General features: G+C 34.5%; 2 protein-coding genes across 2 annotated transcripts in view; both read right to left on the bottom strand.

Moving 5' to 3' along the window:
- The window catches only part of LOC126979773 (stathmin-4), a 67,581-nt gene extending 52,000 nt beyond the window's left edge, over positions 1–15,581 (bottom strand). The window contains exon 1 of the mRNA XM_050829303.1: positions 15,327–15,581. Coding sequence (XP_050685260.1) covers positions 15,327–15,345 — 19 coding nt within the window. The 5' untranslated portion in view covers positions 15,346–15,581. The remainder of the gene's footprint in view (positions 1–15,326) is intronic.
- A 2,207-nt stretch (positions 15,582–17,788) lies between these two features.
- On the bottom strand, positions 17,789–20,822 carry LOC126979703 (type II inositol 1,4,5-trisphosphate 5-phosphatase). Its single transcript, XM_050829165.1, has one exon. It carries the CDS (start codon positions 20,695–20,697, stop codon positions 18,142–18,144), a length of 2,556 nt encoding a protein of 851 aa, XP_050685122.1. The 5' UTR covers positions 20,698–20,822; the 3' UTR covers positions 17,789–18,141.
- Between the last annotated feature and the right edge of the window lie 166 nt (positions 20,823–20,988).

The following is a 20,988-nucleotide window of genomic DNA, read 5'->3' as shown; positions in this document are numbered from 1 at the left end:
ATTCGCCTATAACTCTTTCGGTGTTGCTGCTGGAAAGAGTAACTTTATTTGTTGGGTTCAATTAATAAATTAGTTAAACTTAACCGAAAGGTGCAAACCGCAATTACAGTAGATATGAGCCATAATTCGTTTTTAAACCACACGGATATTGCTCAAGTAAGAAATCAATCACTCCACAGGGCACATACTATCTAATATATAAAATTCTCGTGTCACGGTGTGCGGGACCGAACTCCTCCGAAACGGCTTGACCGATTCTCATGAAATTTTGAGTGCATATTGGGTAGGTCTGAGAATCGGACAACATCTATATTTCATCCTCCTAAATGTTAAGTTCCACACGAATTTTTTTTAAATTTGTTTGATTATGAGTCAGCATTAAAAAATATATACAATTTCAAATTTTCACCCATCTACGATCAACACTTACTTTTGTATCGCGATTTTAATATTATTCTAATCCATCCACAGACACGCAATAGAGTTGCAATATGGCAATCGAATATAATGATTATTGTAGTACCATAAATTTTATGTACGATATATTTGGTAGGTCTGAGAATCGGTAGTCATCTATTTTTATACCCTAAAAATATTAATTATTGAATTTTTTATTACTTTATATGGCAATACAACGTTTGCTGGGCCAGCTAGTAATGCGTCAACCGCCAGTGGACCTATACAACAACCTTCGTAGCGTTGTAGCATGAGATACAGCTCGCTCAAGGGTCTTGATAATTAATGGTGTCCACAGTCCACGTTATTATTAGTATTATTATAAATAATAAATATTGTTTAAAAGTTTCAATATTTTAAACTATTGAAACAGCTTCACAAGCGGTCATTTAAAGTTGATTTGTAGATTGAGGGTAGTTTTGCAAATAGTGATTATACAAATAAAGTTTTAAGTAAATGTCCTTTCTTAAAGGCCGGCAACGCTACGAGATTCCTCTGGTGTTGCAAGAGAATGTGGGCAGTTGTGATTACTTAACACCTGGTCACCTGGTGGGGACGCGTACGTTCGTTTGTTCTCCTTTTCCATAAAAAAAAAATGTAGGAGAGCAAAGTCAGTAACTACAAATACCGTTAGTTTATCTAAATGTGGTATAACTATTAACTAGTGTAGGTGCAAATCAGGTCTGCACAATTAATACAGTTAATATATCGATCAACATGACAACAGCTTTCGCAAGCGATGTGATTCACAATAACGTTATTTTGCCCTCAATAATAATTTAGTAGCAGAGCAACCCAATTGCATAGTAACCATCGTTGATAAATTACAACAATATATTATGGAGATTCGAAGTTACCAACAACAATACCGTTAAAATGTGAATTATTTATTAATTCTTATCGGAGAGTTCCAATTTTGCTTCAGGCTTCATATTGAATCTCTATTTTTAAAAATAGTCAATCCACAGGGCGATTAAAATATCTTATCTGAGATTTACTGAGTATCCATTTAGTAAAAATGTTGATCATAACAAATTGTTAAGAATAGCAAGAGCAACATCTCAAGTCAATTTTCTAATATGCAAATATTGGGGTTGAGCAGGTTATCAACTCAAGAAGATCCTGTACATGAAGCCACAAACTGAGAGTTGAACAAAACATACAAGATTTTATGAGGATACGTCACTCGGTTAGCTTAGTTGGAAGAGCACTCGCATGGAACGCGAGAAGTCGCGGATTCTAGTCCCGCATCGATCATAAAATTTTGTTTAAAATTTTGAGTAAATTAAAGTCTATATCTTAATAAAGTTTATTGTGGATACAACAATATTGAATACAATTTTACCAGTGGGAGGCTGCTTTGCACAGGAAGCCGGCTAGATTATGGGTACCACAACGGCGAGTATTTCTGCCGTGAAGCAGTAATGTGTAAACATTACTGTGTTTCGGTCTGAAGGGCGCCGTAGCTAGTGAAATTACTGGGCAAATGAGACTTAACATCTTATGTCTCAGGGTGACGAGCGCAATGGTGGTGCTCAGAATTTTTGGGTTTTTCAAGAATCCTGAGTGGCACTGCATTGTAATGGGTAGGGCATATCAATTACCATCAGTTGAACATCTTGCTCGTCTCGTCCCTTATTTTCATAAAGAAAAAAAAAAGAAAAATGCAAGTTTTGCTGTGGTTTTAGTGTGAGATCTATAGAGCGTACATAGACTTTGCTCAGACTGAACTTATGTAAAACTTAGCTGAGTGTTAGCTCAGCATAATATTTGCATTCGTTTTTTAGTCATTTAACAGCTGAAATTATGCTGAGCTTAAGCTAATACAGCCCAATGGAAAAGTCAAGTTCACATTTTATCACACTCACCTAAGTTTTACTCTCTCTCTATAGACCACAGACTTAGCAAATCAATCAGCACATGCTACAACACAATAACAGCATGGTCTGATGACCCATCTTTAAGTGATTTTCATGTTCGTTCAGACACATTGCAACCATAGTGTGCTCCGTAACCCCCAATAGTTTATGAATAAAACAGTGATAAAATACTCCATTGCGCAGGATGCCGGCTAGATTATGGTTATTACAACGGTGCCTATTTCTATCTTATGTCTCAAGGTGACGACCGCAGTTGTAGTGCTCGTAATATTGGGGTATTTCAAGAATCCTGAACGACACTGCATTGTAATGGGAAGGGCGCATCAATTACCATCAGCTGGACGTCCTGCTCGTCTCGTCCCTTATTGTCATAAAAAAAAACATACTACAACACAAAGACAGCATGGACTGATCCCATCGCCAATTGATTGTCATGTTCGTCTATTGGTGGGTGCTAGAAACACTTTGCCTCCATAGTGTGCTCCGAAAACCCCACTAGGCATATAAATAAAGGCAACATGATATGACTGCAAAGGTGAAACATATCAATACCTATGCGACATTAAGTAATGAAATTGCATTAACCACACGTGCTCTTGTTATAATATGTAGACGGAGCGGCGGTCTAAATAAACACATGAATTTATTCAAATTCAAATATTTTTATTCAAAATAGTACTAAACTACCCATTCCAAAACGAATGCCTCAGACCTGAGAATAATGGGCGCAACAAACTTAGAGGGCTTTTTTTCATCTAACAATATGGTAACAAAGTAATACTGTACAATTACACTTATTATTTAATAGTCTGAGGGCGGTCGCTCCATTCCCAATCTGTGGTATCATTGAGAAAGTCATTTATATTATTTTACCACCACCTTTAACCACACAACCGTTTGTTAACAATTCTATTGAATAACTTTTACTTATACTTTTGTTTTGAACATTTTCTGGGATCTTGTTGTAAAAGCATATACATCGGCCTGACAGAAGACTAACTCGACTTAGCCGAGTAGTGGGCTTGTATAAGTTTATGTCAATTCCTGATATTAACGTTATGGTTATGACAGTTTCTAGTAAATTCACTATGTGCATATGAACATACATTACATTATCACTACATAGTATAAAACAAAGTCGCTTTCTGTCCCTATATCCCTATGTATGCTTAAATCTTTAAAACTACGCAACGAATTTGATGCGTTTTTTTTTAATAGAGTGATTGAACAGGAGGTTTATATGTATAATAACATCCATTAAATAGTGGAGAAATACTGTTATTTTTGAGGTTTCTAATGTGATGTCGTAAATAATTACATTTTTTCCGCTTACATTGCAAACGCAGGCTGAAACCTACGAGATTTATCAAAATAATGTACTAAGTATTGTACACATTGAAAAGGTCTACAGAAAACTCCGCTGTGGTATATGTCTATCTCTTATGGATATCCCACAATAACATTTTTTTGTCATTTACTTTTTACGACGAATAATGGCTAATTTTCGAAGCTATTTTAACCAATACAGCATTAATCCTTATCTAATTAAATACCTTAAATACATTGTTGATTTAATATAGATGTATATGGCCCTTTACAGCATATGATTTAAATAAATATTTTCGAAGATATTACAGATTTAAAAACTGCGGGACGTAGCGTTTGCGGCAGTTCCGGCCAGCAAGGGCGGCGGGAGCGTGCCTATAATATAGCGCGTCGAAGGCCGCAGTTCTCCCTATAGCACATTGAATTTAGCAGCGATCGGACGCGTTTATTATTATTATCAATTTTAATCATTTTTCAATGAATGACATAGGCTTATATATTAAATACCCGTGCGAAGCCGGAGCGTGCCGCAAGTTTAGAATATATTGAGAAGCAACAGTCAAGATGTTAATTTATTAAAATTTTGCTCTTAATGATTCTTTAGGACCTAGGTTATAAACAGCACGAATAGCCCTCTTCTGCAGCACAAATATTGTGTTAATATCGGCAGGATAGGTATATTATGATCAAAAGCTGCAAGCAAATCTAATAAAACCCAAGACGAGCAAACAAATGTAAGCAGTAGGTATGCATCTTATGCCAGAAAGACATTTGTAAAATGAATAATCATAAACCGTTCGTACCTACGTACCATACGTCTCATATCTAAGATGTAATTGATAATATTATTGTAACAAATACGAATTACAAGACAAAAGTTCGTGAAGGAAGCAATGCCGCCTCGATGACAGAAAAATCTAACTATTTATAAATCTGGTGCAAAGGAAAAGGCTTAAAACTAGGACATAGAAGAGAGAAAGCATATGAAGAAATACTTGTGTAGCGCAATTAATATAATGAATCTAAACAATTTGATATACTTTATTGCAATATGTTATATTTTCATCACATTTCCTAATATTCAAATATTGGGGTTGGGCAGGTTATCAACTGTAAAATAGATCCTGTAGACGAAGCCACAACCTGAGACTTGAACAAAGCATACAAGATTTTATCAACGATACGTCACTCAAACGGTTGGTTCAGTTAGAAAGAGCGCTCGTACGGAACGCGAGAGGTCGCGGGTTCCGAGTTCCGCATCGTTCATAAAATTATGTTTTCAGTTTCATTTGTATACTGTATCTGTATATGTATTGTATATTGAAATATTATGACGAGATGATGAGAGATGAGATGGAGGCATTAACATTTATAAGCCAAAAACACGCTAAACAAAAATATCACAAATATTTCATGATTTATGCAAAACATTATGAATAGTTAATAGTAAATTGATATTATTTATTTGCCCTACACACTATTTTGTTCATTACTTCTCTTTCACCTTCGTTCGATATATGATATATTCTAATCTGAGATAATATATCCTCATACGATCACAATTTGAGGAATTGAACCACACGCGTGAGAGGAATGGAACGTAGGGCACGCGCTGTCTCGGCGTATATAACTCTACGGCCCCTGTCATTTAGAAAGTTCATAAAGCTAAGTGCAGTAGTAATTATTATGACATCAACTATATTAAATATTACACAGACAAACCGGCACATATGAAACCTTCCTTTTTGTTTGTGAACCGATTGGAATGAAACAAACGAAAAGGGGAGCGTTCAATACTTCAATCGAAGTATAAAGTATGGAAATTATATTTTAACATTTGTACAGACGCGGCAAGCTTAAACTTTTATTATTATATACTGTATATTAGCTTACCCAGCAAACTTTGTATTGCCATATAAAGTAATAAAAAAAATTCAATAATTGAAATTTTTGGGTTATAAAAAATAGATGACCGATTCTCAGACCTGCCAAATATATCGGCACTACAATAATTATTATATTCGATTGCCAATTTACAACCCTATTGCGGATCTGTGGATGGAACAGACTAAATATCGCGATACAAAAATAGGTGATAATCGTAGACGGGTGAAAATTTGAAGTTGTATTTTTTTATGCTGAATCAAAATAAAAAATATGCTAAAATAAAAAAAATTGACAAAATAATAAAAAAATATTTAGGGGTGGGTCCTTACCATTTAGGGATATGAAAAATAGATGTTGGCCGACTCTCAGACCTACCCGATTTTCGGAGGAGTGCGGTAACAAACACCGGGACACGAGAATTCTATATATTAATATCTATGTGCAGATTCATAATTCCTCACGGAAGCCTACTATTCTCAAAATTTCCGGTTAAGTATCATTTTTAATTGAGGAAACGAAATATATAGGTCACCTTAAAATAATACTTCTGTCATCAATCCGGCCCATTATTTCTTGTAACACCAAAGGAACGAGAGCGTTACCGACGAAAATGGAAAACACAATGGTGGTGGGCGAGGTCCGAACCGGGGTACCGTTGTGAGAGTCAACGGTTCCATCTATTGCGCCAACGACACTTGAAACGCTTACGTCAGTTTTTATGCAACAAAGTAGCAGGATTATAATAAACTCCAAGCCAGGATAATTACTACGTTGAAATTTATACCGTTAAGCCCGCCGTACATAGTATGAAAGGGAACAATGCTTAATATTTTCATTCATCGTGCAAATATAGGATTGCCATTGTGGGGGCAATGCTCGACGCACACAGAAAACTCAGGCAGTCTCAGTCTCTCTAATAAGTATTTTTTTTATGAGAAGAAACAAAGAGAGACGAGAAAGACGATGACTTGATGGCAAGAGATGATTGCAAAACCCAAAACTCGCAATAACCTTGTTACCTTGAAACATAAAATGTTAAGTCTCTCTTCACTAGCTGCTGCGCCCTTCAAATTAAAATATAAATAGTGGTAAACAGTTTGTTATTTTCAAGTGATTTTTTTTTATTTATATGAAAATAAGAAACGAGACGAGCAGGACGTTCAGTTAATGGTAACTGATACGCCTTGCGCATTACAATGCAGTGCCAATCAGGATTCTTGAAAAAACCCAAAAATTCAGAGCGGCACTACAAATGCGCTCGTCACCTATGAGACATGTTAAGTTTCAAGATGTTAAGTCTCATTTTCCCAGTAATTTCACTAGCTACAGCGCCCTTCAGACCGAAATACAATGGTATGCTATATAATAATGGTAATTGGTATGCCTCACTTCTTGGATTAAGTATTTAAATTTCCTTTGTACCTAAATTTATGGACATAGTGGGACTCGAGCCACAACCCTAGAGTTGACCAAACATAGCAAGATTTACGGATCATGGCTTATGCGGACGGTTGGCTTATTTGGTAAGAGCGCTGGGACGTATTCCGAGAGGCGCGGGTTCGAATCACGCATACTTCACAAATTTTGTACAACTAGATTTTTTTTATCTTATTATTATTGAGTTAGTATTGGTCCAAAACTAGCCGGTACAAAATGGATAAACGAGTACATTCTTAATAATGATATGTATATACTTAGACACATAAGTGAATTTGCCAGAAACCGTCATAACAATAATTTTAACACCAACAACAAACAAAAACTTATAATGCTTACTACTTGGCTAGGTCGTGTTAGTAAGTCTTTTGTGGGGCGATGTATATGCTTTTACAACAATATCCCAGAAAATGTTCAAAACAAATGTGTATGGCGAAATTCAAAAGAATTGTTAAAAAACGTTTGTGTGGTAAGGGTTACTATAAAATGACTTTCTTAGTGATACCACAGATTGGGAATGTAGCGACCGGCTACAGGTTATTAAATAATAAGTTTTATTAAACGATATTACATTGTACCCTCATTTTATGACAAAAAATACCCGCTGAATTTCTTCACAGATCTGAGGCGTACTTTTTCGAATGGGTAGTAGTTTTTGACTTTCCAATTAGTGATATTATATTCTATCTATATATATAAAAATGAATTGCTGTTCGTTAGTCTCGCTAAAACTCGATAACGGATGGACCGATTCGGCTAATTTTGGTCTTGAATTATTTGAGAATGTCCAGAGAAGGTTTAAAAGGTGAATAAATACGAAAACGTTCGGAATCCCCCGTCGTTCAGAAATCAAATTGAAAGTATAGTTTAAAATAAATAAATAATTAGAATCTTTATATCTTTCTAACTTTCTTAGGAGGTAAAAATCAAACTCAATTTAAGCGACCTATAGTTGGTAGATTAACTACAGTTGTTAACTATGATGGCAATACAACGTTTGCTGGGTCAGCTAGTTTTGAATAAAGATATTTTGAATTAGAAGTATTCCATGGTGTGCGACGAGCTTAATGCTTACACAACTATAAAGAGGAGGATTACGCGGGCGGGGAGTACTCGTTACCGGCCCCGACTGTGTGCTGTAAAATATACGAAAAGGAACGGAGGAAAAATATAAAGTCTACATAATATAAGATTTAATATTAAAACATCAGTTGGCATAAATTCTGTACAGTTATTTTTTTATAAAAACGGAGGACAAACGAGCATACGGGTTACCTGGTGTTAAGTGATCATCGCCGTCCACATTCTCTTGCAACACCAGAGGAATCACAGGAGCGTGTTTAAGGAAGTTCTACGCGCTTTTTTTGAAGGTACCCATATCGTATCGTCACGGAAACACCGCACAATGAAGCCCGTTCCACAGCTTTGTAGTACGTGGAAGAAAGTTCCTTGAAAACCGCACTGTGGAGGAACGCCATAGCTCCTGGTGGTGGGGATGATATTCTAATTTGCGGCATGTCGTGCGAAGGTGGAATTCGGCAGCAGGAATCAGGCGAAATAGCTCTTCAGTACACTCCCCGTGATAAATACGGTAGAAGACACGCAATGAAACGTCTCTATGCAATATATGACGAATCTTACTCATAACATAATTACAATTACATGGGAGTCACGAAACTCGTCACATTTATCTTACTGTATGTATTCCTCTGAATCGTACAGCTCCCAACCAAGCTACTAATATTTTAATCAATCCTATGGTACATTTAAAATATTTTTAGCTGGAAATTAAAATAAAATCTAAGACTTTAAGTGGAATAATACAATTAAGCCGAGGCGCTGCAATCTCGTTTAACGGGGTCGTTAGGGGCATAACTTTGTTCATTCTCAAATTGCCTGTTCTATTCAATCGTCGACAGTTACTGACGAATCGGAAGATTTTTAATTGTCGCCAACGAATTGAATCCAAGGGGGTATATATATACTGTTTTTTACAATGACGTTACGGTACAAGACGAACAGGATGATAAACTGATGGTAATTGATACGCCCTGCCCATTGAAATGCAGTGCCAATCAGGATTCTTGAAATACCCAATAAATTCTGAGCGCCACTACCCTTCAGACATAAGATAATAAGTCTCATTGGCACAGCAATGTTCACTAGCTACGGCGACCTTCAGATCGAAATACAGTAATGCTTATACATTACTGCTACACGGCATAAATGGGCGCCGCGCGTCGTGGTACCCATAATCTAGCCGGCATCTTGTTTAATATGTTTCATCAACGCCAAACATTTTATAAATATAGGATAATTACCTAAACCAATTCAAAGGTCTCCCACTTAAGTGTAATAGAATTTGTATTTTTTTTTTATGAAAAAGTAAGACAAACCACCGCACACTATCTCTTGGAACACCAGAGGAATCACAAGAGCGTTGCCGGCCTTTTAGAAAAGTGTACGCGCTTCTTGAAGGTACCCATGTCGTATGTTTGTTTTACGTGGAAGAAAGTTCCTTGAAAATCGCACTATCGAGGTACGCAACACATCCGCAATCTCATCAGATGGTGGGGATTATATCCTCATTTGTGGCGTGTAGTGCGGAGGTGGATTTCGGCGGCAGGAATCAGGTGGAACAGCTCTCCGGAATAGTCCCCGTGATAGATGTGGTAGAAGACACACAATGAAGCGACTCTTTTGAATTTCCTAACACATTTGCTTTGTACATTTTCTGGAACCGTGTTGTAAGAGCATATACATAGCCCAACAAAGGACTTATATACGAATACCTTAATCGAGTAGTAGGCAAAACAAGTTAGTTTGTTCCTGATGTTAACAACTAACATTAGGATTCTCACAGTTTCTAGAAAATTCGCTATTGATGTGCACACATTATCAAGAATATATTGAGAGACAACAAGTTAAAACATTTATTTCTTTAAATTATTATTGTGAAGATAAGTAATTTATGTCATATACATAAAATAGGACTGAAAAGCTCACTGTAAGAAGTTCGTTCCACAGTTTCACTGTGCTCGAAAAAAAAATGCAAATTTTTCACAAAACAACGTCCAAGATTAAAACTTAGTGTCCCGTAGCACGAATTATGAGGAAAAAAAAATATTGTAATTGAAAGAGCTTTAGTTAACGATTATAATGCTACCACTCTTACTACAAGGTAATGCACCGTTCCAGAGAAAAAGCATTAGAAGTATACCTAACCTAACCTAAAATTATGACATTTTTAAGGATTGGGACATTTTTAGGGGGAGGAAAGAAAGGGAAACGCCTAGAATTCGTTTCTTGCACATGCCGGCCGCTGCCGCGGCCCGCTACGCTCAGCTCGTGCGTTTTAACTGTTCTAACATAACCTAACCTAACCAATTTTTTATAAATTATAGTTGATAGAGCTTTGGTCCACGATTATAGTGCTACTAATCTTATTACATAATAATGCATCGTTTTCAAGAAAATAACAAAACAAAAATACAGCCTCTTAAACGGGTAAAACACGTAAATAAAACACAGAACACATGTAGATTCACGCAAATACGATAGAAACGGAATAAAGTATATAAACATTATAGGAAAACCAAATAAATATTAAAGGAAATATAAGAAAAATAAATATTGTTTTTACTGGCTTTACAACTCTGGGTTCTAGCATTTTAAGTCTAAAAATTATAATTGATGAAGGCGTCTAGTCTATCTCAGACTATTTTTTACGTTTCATTTTAATGTTTTTCATTTATAAAAATTGCCAGTTATTTGCAAGTTTTTGCCTCCCGGCGCCATGACAGCGCTCATCTACAGTTTTATTTACGTGATTTAAACGTTTTAAGTTAGAATTTTTTTTCCGTTATTTTCTTGAAAACGGTGCATTACCATGTAATAAGAGTGGTATCATTATAATCGTGGACTAAAGCTCTATCAACTACAAATTTTTTACCTCCTAATTCGTACTAGTTACGGGAGACTAAGTCCAACCCTCGTTCAATCTTGCATTTTTTTATTAAAATAAGGGACGACACGAGCAGGACGTCCAGCTTATGGTAATTGATACGCCCTGCCCATTACAATGCAGTGCCGCTCAGGATTCCTGAAAAACCCCAAAAATTCTGAGCGGCACTACAACTGCGCTCGTCACCTTGAGACATAAGATTATAAGTCTCATTTGCCCAGTAATTTCACTAGCTACGGCGCCCTGCAGACCGAAACACAGTAATGTTTATACATTACTGCTTCACGGTAGAAATAGGCACCGTTGTGGTTCCCATAATCTAGCCGGCATCCTGTGCAAAGGAGCCTCCCATATGTAACATGGAGCATGTACATAATTTGAACTCTATAACATTTCACAGAACACAATATTAAGTATTTTAAATCTATAAATTGAAATGAACTGGCTGCAGATCGACCCGTACCCGGTCATCCGAACGGAGTGATCTGTATTTGATTCCCAGCGCTTTTGTCTGTGCGCAGTGACCCGTAAATTCCGAAGCTGTTTTCGTATTTATGTCTGTAGGCTGTACGGTTTCGCTCATCGATGATTTATTTACTATCGTATAGTAATTACTAGTCAACCAACTACTACTGGGATATTGAATACTTAAATACGAAATGTGTAGGTATCTCTCACTATAATATCGATACCTCAGCTAGAATCTAGAAGTATAATATTATATTACATTGTTGTACATATACAAAGTTTCAAATCAAATAACATGATATGGACATATTTTTACTTTTATAAAAAAAATACCTATCGAATTGAGAACCTCCACCTTTTGAAATCGGTTAAAAATAAGTGTTACGTATTAAAAAGATTATATATGTAAATTAGTTAATATGTTTTATAAGTAGATAACTTTTCTTTAAGTTGCCAGCCATTAACTAATTATTTCAAAACTTTTATATCTGATGTTCTTACATTGGATAGGCTGGAAGAAGTATGTTTAGATAACAGGTTCAATCGTATCTTATCTTAATCGGATTAGATGAGTTCGCTTAATCCTTTACGTCAGGTACTCCAACTATCTTCAGTCTAGACATGCACGAGGTATCTACTTAAACGTATGTACATATAATACGTATTATACGGGGGAATACTTGGGGGAAGTTAGATACTGCAAGCCGGCACTTACAAGGCACACGAACAAGCACGATAAACGACCCTGTAATGGCAACGAACCATTGTAACAAAGGCTGTGCGCACTACAAGTTCTGACTGGCCCCTATGTCTCCCTGTGTAGTGTTCGCAGTTTAAATAAACTCTATATTTGCCATCAGTGAACCCTTTGCCCTTAGATCTTTTATACGCCTAGATAGTATGTGATAGCTGTGAAAACGTCAAAAAATTGAAGTTGACAGTTAACCTCCATTTTGAGACGTCAGACTTCGACGACGCGAGAGTCACGAACACTGAAGTTATAAACCTGGCCTGTTTTTCATTGGATGCAGCACGAGGCTCTATCTAGCCTTTGCCTGTTTTGAATTGAACAACATCCCTCCTTCATCACAATAAATTAAATTTAATGTTTAAATTGTTATATGTGATTGTAATAATTGTATAGGTCACTGAGCTACGATCGTCAAATTTATATTAATGCGATTATATTAAGCCATTTCAACACTTTGTCCGCTTGTACTAATTAAAACGAAATAACTTCCAACCGAAAAGCAATTCAAGTTTGAATGCTACAAACCGCCATATTCCAAATAAGGTAAACACTTCAAATAAAGAACGTTGTCTGCGCGGAAGATATGCGTATGAGTCACTCGTGACCTTGTTATTATTGTGAGCCCAACGGTTTTCTGCTTTTTGTTTATTTTTAACGAAACAATGATTGGATGAACTCTCCCTCTGTGGTACCTATTTACGACATATTCGAAATTAGAACTTATTGCCATACATTAAAGAATGCAATTATCTAAGAGCCAGTTCCCACGAGGACAATTCGTGTTTTTTTGAGGAATAGTTTTATCACGATTCCTTTTTTTGACGAAGGCACTTTTTAAATACCCATGTTCACACGCTTCATGAATAGTAAAAATGACGGACACGTCATTTTATAATGTACTGTATCGTCTTTTAAAAATATATCGTGTTTTTTTTGACGAATTGTCAATGACGTAGGTCTATTCCGTGTGAATGTGCCTTAACACTTTTTTTTAAGAGAATGATGGAAAGAGATACCTACCCAATCTTCGGTGGTACTAGCTACCCGTATCAACATGAATTTTAATCATAAAGCGTTACAAAACATGGTGTAGAATAATGGGATACAACCAGTGCCGGATTAGCCATATAGCAAGTGTAGCAATTGCTACGGGCCCCGCGCAAAAGGGGTCCCGCATGTCCCACTAATCTTTGTCTGAGCATAATTTTTTGAGAGAATTTTTTAAGATATTGAATTTCTTGATGTGGCAAAAACATGAAACGTTACAACTTTTCCTACTGAGACAACCCATGTCAGACACTCTGTAACTGACTATTTCCAGTATATATACAAGGGGCTCATTGAAAGAATTTGCTATGGGCCCCGCATAAGCTTATTCTGTTACCCTGTGAATGTTTTGTGTTCAGTGATTCAAATTAATAACATCAATGTGGGAATGGCCCTTGTAACCCCTAACCTACAATAAGTGTAAGGTATGTGATGGCTGGTCCATGTGTCAATTGTCATGTTTGTGAACGAGAACTCCTTGTGGTGCCTGGTCGATCCTGTTTTTGGGGATGTTTATTTTTATATTGAACATATACCATTCTAAGTTATTACTTTTAATACATAATTGCTCGCATAATACCATTACTTATTTACAATTTATTCATCTACTCATTACTCTTTATGAGTTTTATTTATCTATTATCTATTTAACTTCTTTTATTTTTTAACTTACACAAGTAACTCAAAATATTTGAGTAATTTTAGTGAATCACTTTCCATATATTATTATAATTAATCTAAAATGCTGTAACTTTAAATATAGATTTAAAAGTTTCTTGCCACTTCTTCTCATCAAAGCTAAATGATCTTTCTTTCTTTCAATGAATCTCATAATTATATATTTTATTACTATAATCTATATATATATTATAATGAAAATGGTCTTTGTTTTAGGCTCTTACAAATCTAAACCACTGATTGTATCGACATGAAACTACCCCCATTTTGCGATGCGAAATTTATCCTAAATGGTTTATGGATTATTTTTTTGAATTCCAATGTTCCTTCATTAGTTTATTTCCTTTTACAATTCGCAGCGAAGCGGGTAAGAACACCTAGTAATATGTATAAAAATTACCATTGTAATAACTTTATAGAAAATTTATTTGAAAAAAAAAACACTTATTTTCTAAGACACTTCCAAATATTACTCATGTATTTAATTTCTTATTTATGTCACATGATTCATTACTTCATTCCAGGTTCTATATATAGCATTGCCAACCATACTCCAAAATAGAGTATTGTACTGTATATCATGTAGTCATACTCTTTAATCTATAACAATAATAGAGTATGCTAAAATATACTTATTTACACAATTTGTGTGTGCAAAAAGAACCTTTTTGAAATTATAAAATAAATGATACTCTTTTTGGAAGTCTATTCTCTTTCTTTATCTCTTTTGAAAGCAGATATATATATACTCTATTTCTTCTAATAAAATTTGGCAGCCCTAGTTGTTTACCTAAATAAATTGCCTAAGTGTAAAGTAGACTGCGAATTATAAATGAAAAAAAAAAAGATTATTCTTACATGATGTATTGTAAAGTCAAGAACCAGGATATAAAGTGATTTTAAGAGTTGAAGGGGAAGGAAAGAATCACACACATTTTATGTCTTTTTGGTTCCTATTACCTACGAAATGCATGAAGATTCCTGTTTTAAAAAACTGAATTTAATAATAGAAGTAAATAATCGCAAAAAATTTAATAGTGGAGAAGAAATTATTTAAATACCACAGCCGACAGTATATTAAAAATATCTTTTCAAATTAAGAAAACCAGTAAAGATGGTCTAGTTGAAAATAATAATAAAAATTACCAAAAGTAAAAAAATGCAAAACACGATTATTATTTTATGGTTCGTAATTTTCAAAAGCTTGTTTCTTTGTTTCAAAATCAGTAACTAAAACGTAGAGATGCCATAGTTAAACCAAAGTCAAACAACCTAATTTATACCTGTTTTTAAAATGTAGATTGCGCCTGCGTGAATAACGGATAAAATAAATCTAGAAGGCTAACTTCGGAAAAAATATAATGTTTTGTTATTTGTTAGTAATATTTAAATAAATCTAGGTTCTTAAAATGAAATAAGCGTCTGTACTTACATTTTGTTTCAACTTCCATGACTGATTCGATTCACAAAGAACAAAACTAAGTTTTACTAAATTTAGGCGTCCGCTAACCGCAATTGCAGGATAAAAAGTCTTACGATTTTAGTCACGCCGCGTATTTATTTGGTTGCAATCGCCCGTTGTAACAGTTATATATTAAATTTTGAAATAACTATGGTCAGTGACAAGTTATGAAGTGAGTAGTATTTTCAAAAGCGTTCAGCAATCGCAAGTCGTTGAAAAATTAAAAACTGTTTATTTTGAACTGACTGCCGCTGTACCACAGAGTACATTTTATACATACATTTACATGGTTCATTGACATTAGTTACAGATATAAAGAGAATGCTAACGTCTCATTGGTTAAATTTATTCTTAGCGTTCAAGATCTAGTGATTCATTGGATCGATCGTTGATCTTATTATTTTATTTGTTTGTGGCTATTGCAATTAGACCATTAGCTCAAATCAAACCACATCCAACAGGAATATAAAACAGACATATAATAGGAAATATGCATGATTTTTTAATGATTTAAATTCATTCCCACCTTTATAACGTAACGTTGGTATTGCGTATGCTATAAGACGGATCGTCATGTGCAAAGAGTATAATAATATATAGGGAACGTGCCAGGTAGACGACTTACATCAATTGCGTCCGTGCGACTACTCGTGAACGGATGCTGCTTATGTTGCCAGATTTACCTGTTATAGTTAGTAAACTATTGTATATATTGGATGCGATTACTAATTATAACAGTGATCACGACTTTCATGTTCATAAAGCATCCTTATACGAACAATGAATTCAATCTCTAAAAGCTGATGCATCCAATATAGGATAATTTAAAAGTTTATTCTTTGGTAATTTTAGAGAAATATTTGGAATATATAACGCTTTTTATTAGAACATGATCCATAATATATTGTATGCAATAACTTACAAACTAATTCGTTACATTACAGCCATTGTAAAATAGTCTGATTTTAAATAGTGGCCGTTTTGTTTATTGTACGTTCTTCTCACGAGCTCAACTGTTTCCAAACATAATATTATAGTAGATTCAGTAATTCAAATTACTTAAATATTTTTAATGACGATTCAAAAGAGCATAATTGAATCAAGTTTATTTGACTTAGGAGCAATTTTAAAGAGAAATCGTTATCTAGAGGTAATATGTTGGTATATTATAAATATTTATGAAAAAAAAAATTATGTTATGGAGTCCATAACATAGGTGGACAAAAATATATCATGTTTAAGTTTCGACCAATGGGAACGCGTTTTAAGTTTGAATTTCCCTCCCTTATTTTTCACTAATTACTTATTTAGATAATACACAATATTTTATGAGTTACAATAATAACTAAATAAGAAAGTACCTTTAAATTTCCATAGTTATGACGATAATAAAGATTCGAAAAAGTATTTAACACGATTACAAACAAGCTTTTCCTGATCCATATTAATTATTAGTTACACACATATTATATTTTTATTTTACAAGGAGGGTTTAAAGTAATAGAGGGAGTAAGGAGAACAATCTATATCTATCAAAAGTGTCCATTAGAGCCTTAAATCGTATACGAGCAGAAACAGGCGGTACAGCCGTGCCATCCTTTTCTCGAAGCAGGTCTGGCTATATTCGATACCCTAGAACTTCATTGTTGATAAAACTAGAAGATTGAATTTTCAGTACCCAAGCAGGCATTGTATAGACACGGTATATCTGAAATTTCATTCAATTTGAAGAAGTAGTTCAATAATTATTATAATACGCCAAAGGTTCTTAGTGTTGTCATTCGATGACTGACTGACCAATCATCAAAACTTTGAGGCACTTGTAAGTTCTAGCAGACATAGAAGCTTCAAATTTAGAATACAATTAGTGTTTAGTGTATTTATCAAGTAAACACAATTTTTTTTTGCAATTATGGTCCAGTTTCCTAGATACACAGACTGCATAAAAAAAATTGCAATCAAATTTAATTAAGAAGTTATTTATGCAGTTGGTGTTTGTGTGGCAAACTTACATGACACTTTTGAGAGTTGCACCTCTGGGCGGCTTACATAAAATTATTAATGTCGACTTTAGAAGTATTAAAGTGCAGGAATCCTTAATTTGTGACTACAATAGACTAAAAAGCCTTTTCCAAACAGACTTGTCAAAAATTATAACACCAAAGCCTCTGTGAGAAACCCATACCCATTTGAGAAAAACTGTAGCTAAAGCTCAATAATTAGTACCAGAAGAGAAAAAGAGGAATTCTTCCTCTAAACATACAAAAATAAGAAAAGCTCTTATGAGGTCGGATTTTCTCAAAGAAGTGGAAGATACAGGAATGGAAGGTTTTTTTATTTTCTAAGAACTTTCAGTTCGACCCTCATTTTTTCGTAGTGAGGGAGGTTTTATATCAACTGAGCTGCTTATTTAAAATAATAACAAATCAAAATTTTGTACATTTTACAGTTGATAAATGTTTATTGTATGTATATAATTTTATATTCAACCATGTAACATCTATAACAATTATAAAAACAATATTATTCATAAATATAACCTACAGCTAAATTCGCCATGTACAGAACGGTACAAGCCAGCTATTAGAACTAGAATAAATTAATATGAACTACAACAGCTACATTTTATATTAATAATACATATGTCATGTCATGTGATAAGAACACAATTTCATTGCTAATTTACAACACCAATATTTAGATAATAAATAATGAAATCTATATATAATTCATCATATGAAGAATGTTGTGAGTATTAAATAAAATATAATCAAATACTAAATAATTATCTAGAGAACATTAGGTCACTGTGGTCATTTACCAAAAAGTGGTACACAAATTGTGCCTTTTTTTTGTCTATGATTTGCTTATTTATTCTAGATTGCGGCTCTTGTACTAAGTTTGGATTATCTCTTAAAAATATGGCACCAAAAAGTGTAGACAGTGTCTTAGAATCTAGACCATTTTCTGAACTATGTTGCAATGCTTCTTGAAGAAACTCACATAAGTAAAGAAAAACATTTTTTCTGAACTCCGGCAGTTCCATGATAATTTGCCTGCATTGCAAATAGTTTGCTGATGCTTTCAAACAAATTGACTGAAGATTATATGGTATTATTGGATCTACTGTACTTTCTAGTAGCAGCAGTAAAGCTTCTGCAACTGAGTGAATACTGCCAGGAATAGGATCAATAGATCCACTATCCAGCCAGTCTCTAATTTGTAGCACTTCAGAATGTAAACCTGGCTGTTCAAACAAATTAGGCTCTTTCAACCCATGTAAGTATATATGGTCAACTAAGAACCATATCTCCTTAGGGATTGAATATGTGGATTGATTTGATACTGCCTGGTCTCTTTTATTCTCTAGTTCAATTAGCTTTCCTACTGGAACCTCTCTTATTGGCATATTTAATTTAACAAGTACTTCAATAGAGCAACCAAAACAACTTCTCTGGTAAGTACCATTGACTGTGATAAAAATATCTTTACCACCATATAAATGAAGGACTAATATATCATACAACTTGTCTGTACCTGCATTCATTTTGCATGCAGATGTCTTGTTGATGAGCACCTTGAGTTGAATTTCACATGTCTCATCAGCACAAATACATTTCTTGTATGGTTCAACAATCAGCCATTCCTTGCAGAACTGTGTCTCATCCAATTTATTTATAAATTCAAACTCAACAGGCAACTTTCCTATATTCTTAATTGTGATGGTCCTTACTTGTAATTCTAAGTATTTAACTGTGCCAAAGTCAACTTCAGTGATGTCAACTTTTACTTGAGGGATCAATTCATTCTCTAACTTATCCAGCTGTTTTATTACTTCTTCATAAACTCTCCTGTACTTTTCTTCATCAATGATTTTTATTCTGGAACTGAAGATGGCTGAAACCGGCTTGTGGTCACTTATATTAAGGCTTGGATGACTCCTATATGCTAATTGTGTAATGGTGTCCCCTTTCCAGAATATTCTGTCACACCACGCTGGAGCTCTGTGTTTCTCACTTGAATCCCAATTATCAGTCCCAGGATCATACTTGTATGTAGGTTTAAATGTGATGGGGCCTTCAGTGTATCCAGAAAATACATTCTTATTATTATGCTGCTGTTTTAACTGATCCCATTCCAGAACTGGCTTAAAATTATTCTCACTTACTAGTTTCTTCACTGTAATGGGATCCATTTCAGTTATGCGGTAATTTAAATCTCCTAGCCAATAAATATGATCATGATCCTTTATTGATTTTGGCTGTTGATCAATTTGTACAAATCTTGTTCTATTACATATATCTCGGAAATCCTGATTGCGTCTCTCAAACTCTTCTACATGTGCTGCTAAATGTGAGTTGACAAAGCAAATAGATGTATTGTGAAAGTCAAATCTTATAGCAACTCCACCTTTATTGCCCATTTTCCCCATAATTCCAGTACCCACTGTGTCACAGATAACATTACGTACATTCTGAAAATGTTTTTCTTTTATTAATACAATAAGTAGCATGCCTACAAGCCGTACCTTTTCTACCTTTATATATTTAGCTCTCTTATCAATATAATTAAGCACTGCGCAATACCATTCATCTTCTCTCATGGTCTGATCAAATAAAAATGTTTCCTTTGATAAATCAAGCTCTTGAAATCCAATGGCATAAATATCAGGTGGTTCCTGGTCAACACTAAGCCAACCTTTTAATGGTATTACAGGTGATTTATCATTCACATTCCATGTTCCACAGAAAACTGTAAAATTCTTTGTGAATGTATATTCCAACTCCTTGTCACTCATCTTCCTTTTAATTAGGCTTTCCCTAATGGCAACAGGTGCTGTATTATGCATATTTGATTTAGGTAACATAATGCTTTCAGCTATAGTTTGATCATCATTTTTAACACTGTACTTCTTTAGCCACACAAACTCAGGCTGTGTTGGAATTTTATTCACTGCTTCTATTCCACGAAACAGATCATCGACGAAATTGTCAACCCTTGGAGTCATTTGTATTTCAAACTTATATTTACTTAAACGAGATTGCAGATTCAGGTACAAAATTGCTTCAGGATCAGACGGCTTGTTATCGATTTCACACTTAAAACTGTTATCGATTGGTAATATTATTTCTATTGATAAGTCGGTGAAGGTCTTCGGTGGGTAACATGACGAAAACAAACAAAAAACAGCTTTCTCGTCTCCGTATTCTACGATAGCAAGGAGTCTATCTTTCTTAACCCATTCGGGGTGAAATACTTTGGCGTCACATAGCAACGCTGTTACTCTCTCACTTGACAGGAATTTCTCCTGTACAACAACTTTTATTTCGTCGTGATTCATTATTACAAACAAAAATACATAATAGTATGTTGTTACATTATATCAGTTCCCATTTTGATAATTGATTGAATCGCCCAGTGTCAATAACTTAGAACTACCATTTTTATTTATATTTTGTAGTAATATTTTTTTTGATTCGTCGTCCATTATTAGGAAAGGCAAAGGGTTCGAGCCCATACATCCATATCTTCGCAGTTCTTATTGTTATTTTTCTTATATAGTAATATTTTTTAATAGTTTCTTTACAATATGTCAAGTCCCACATTTTTTTAATGGCTGAAACCAAGTCTT

This window comes from Leptidea sinapis, chromosome 4 (assembly GCF_905404315.1).
Source record: "Leptidea sinapis chromosome 4, ilLepSina1.1, whole genome shotgun sequence".
NCBI lineage: Eukaryota > Metazoa > Arthropoda > Insecta > Lepidoptera > Pieridae > Leptidea > Leptidea sinapis.
This window is presented reverse-complemented; position numbering and strand designations above follow the sequence as displayed.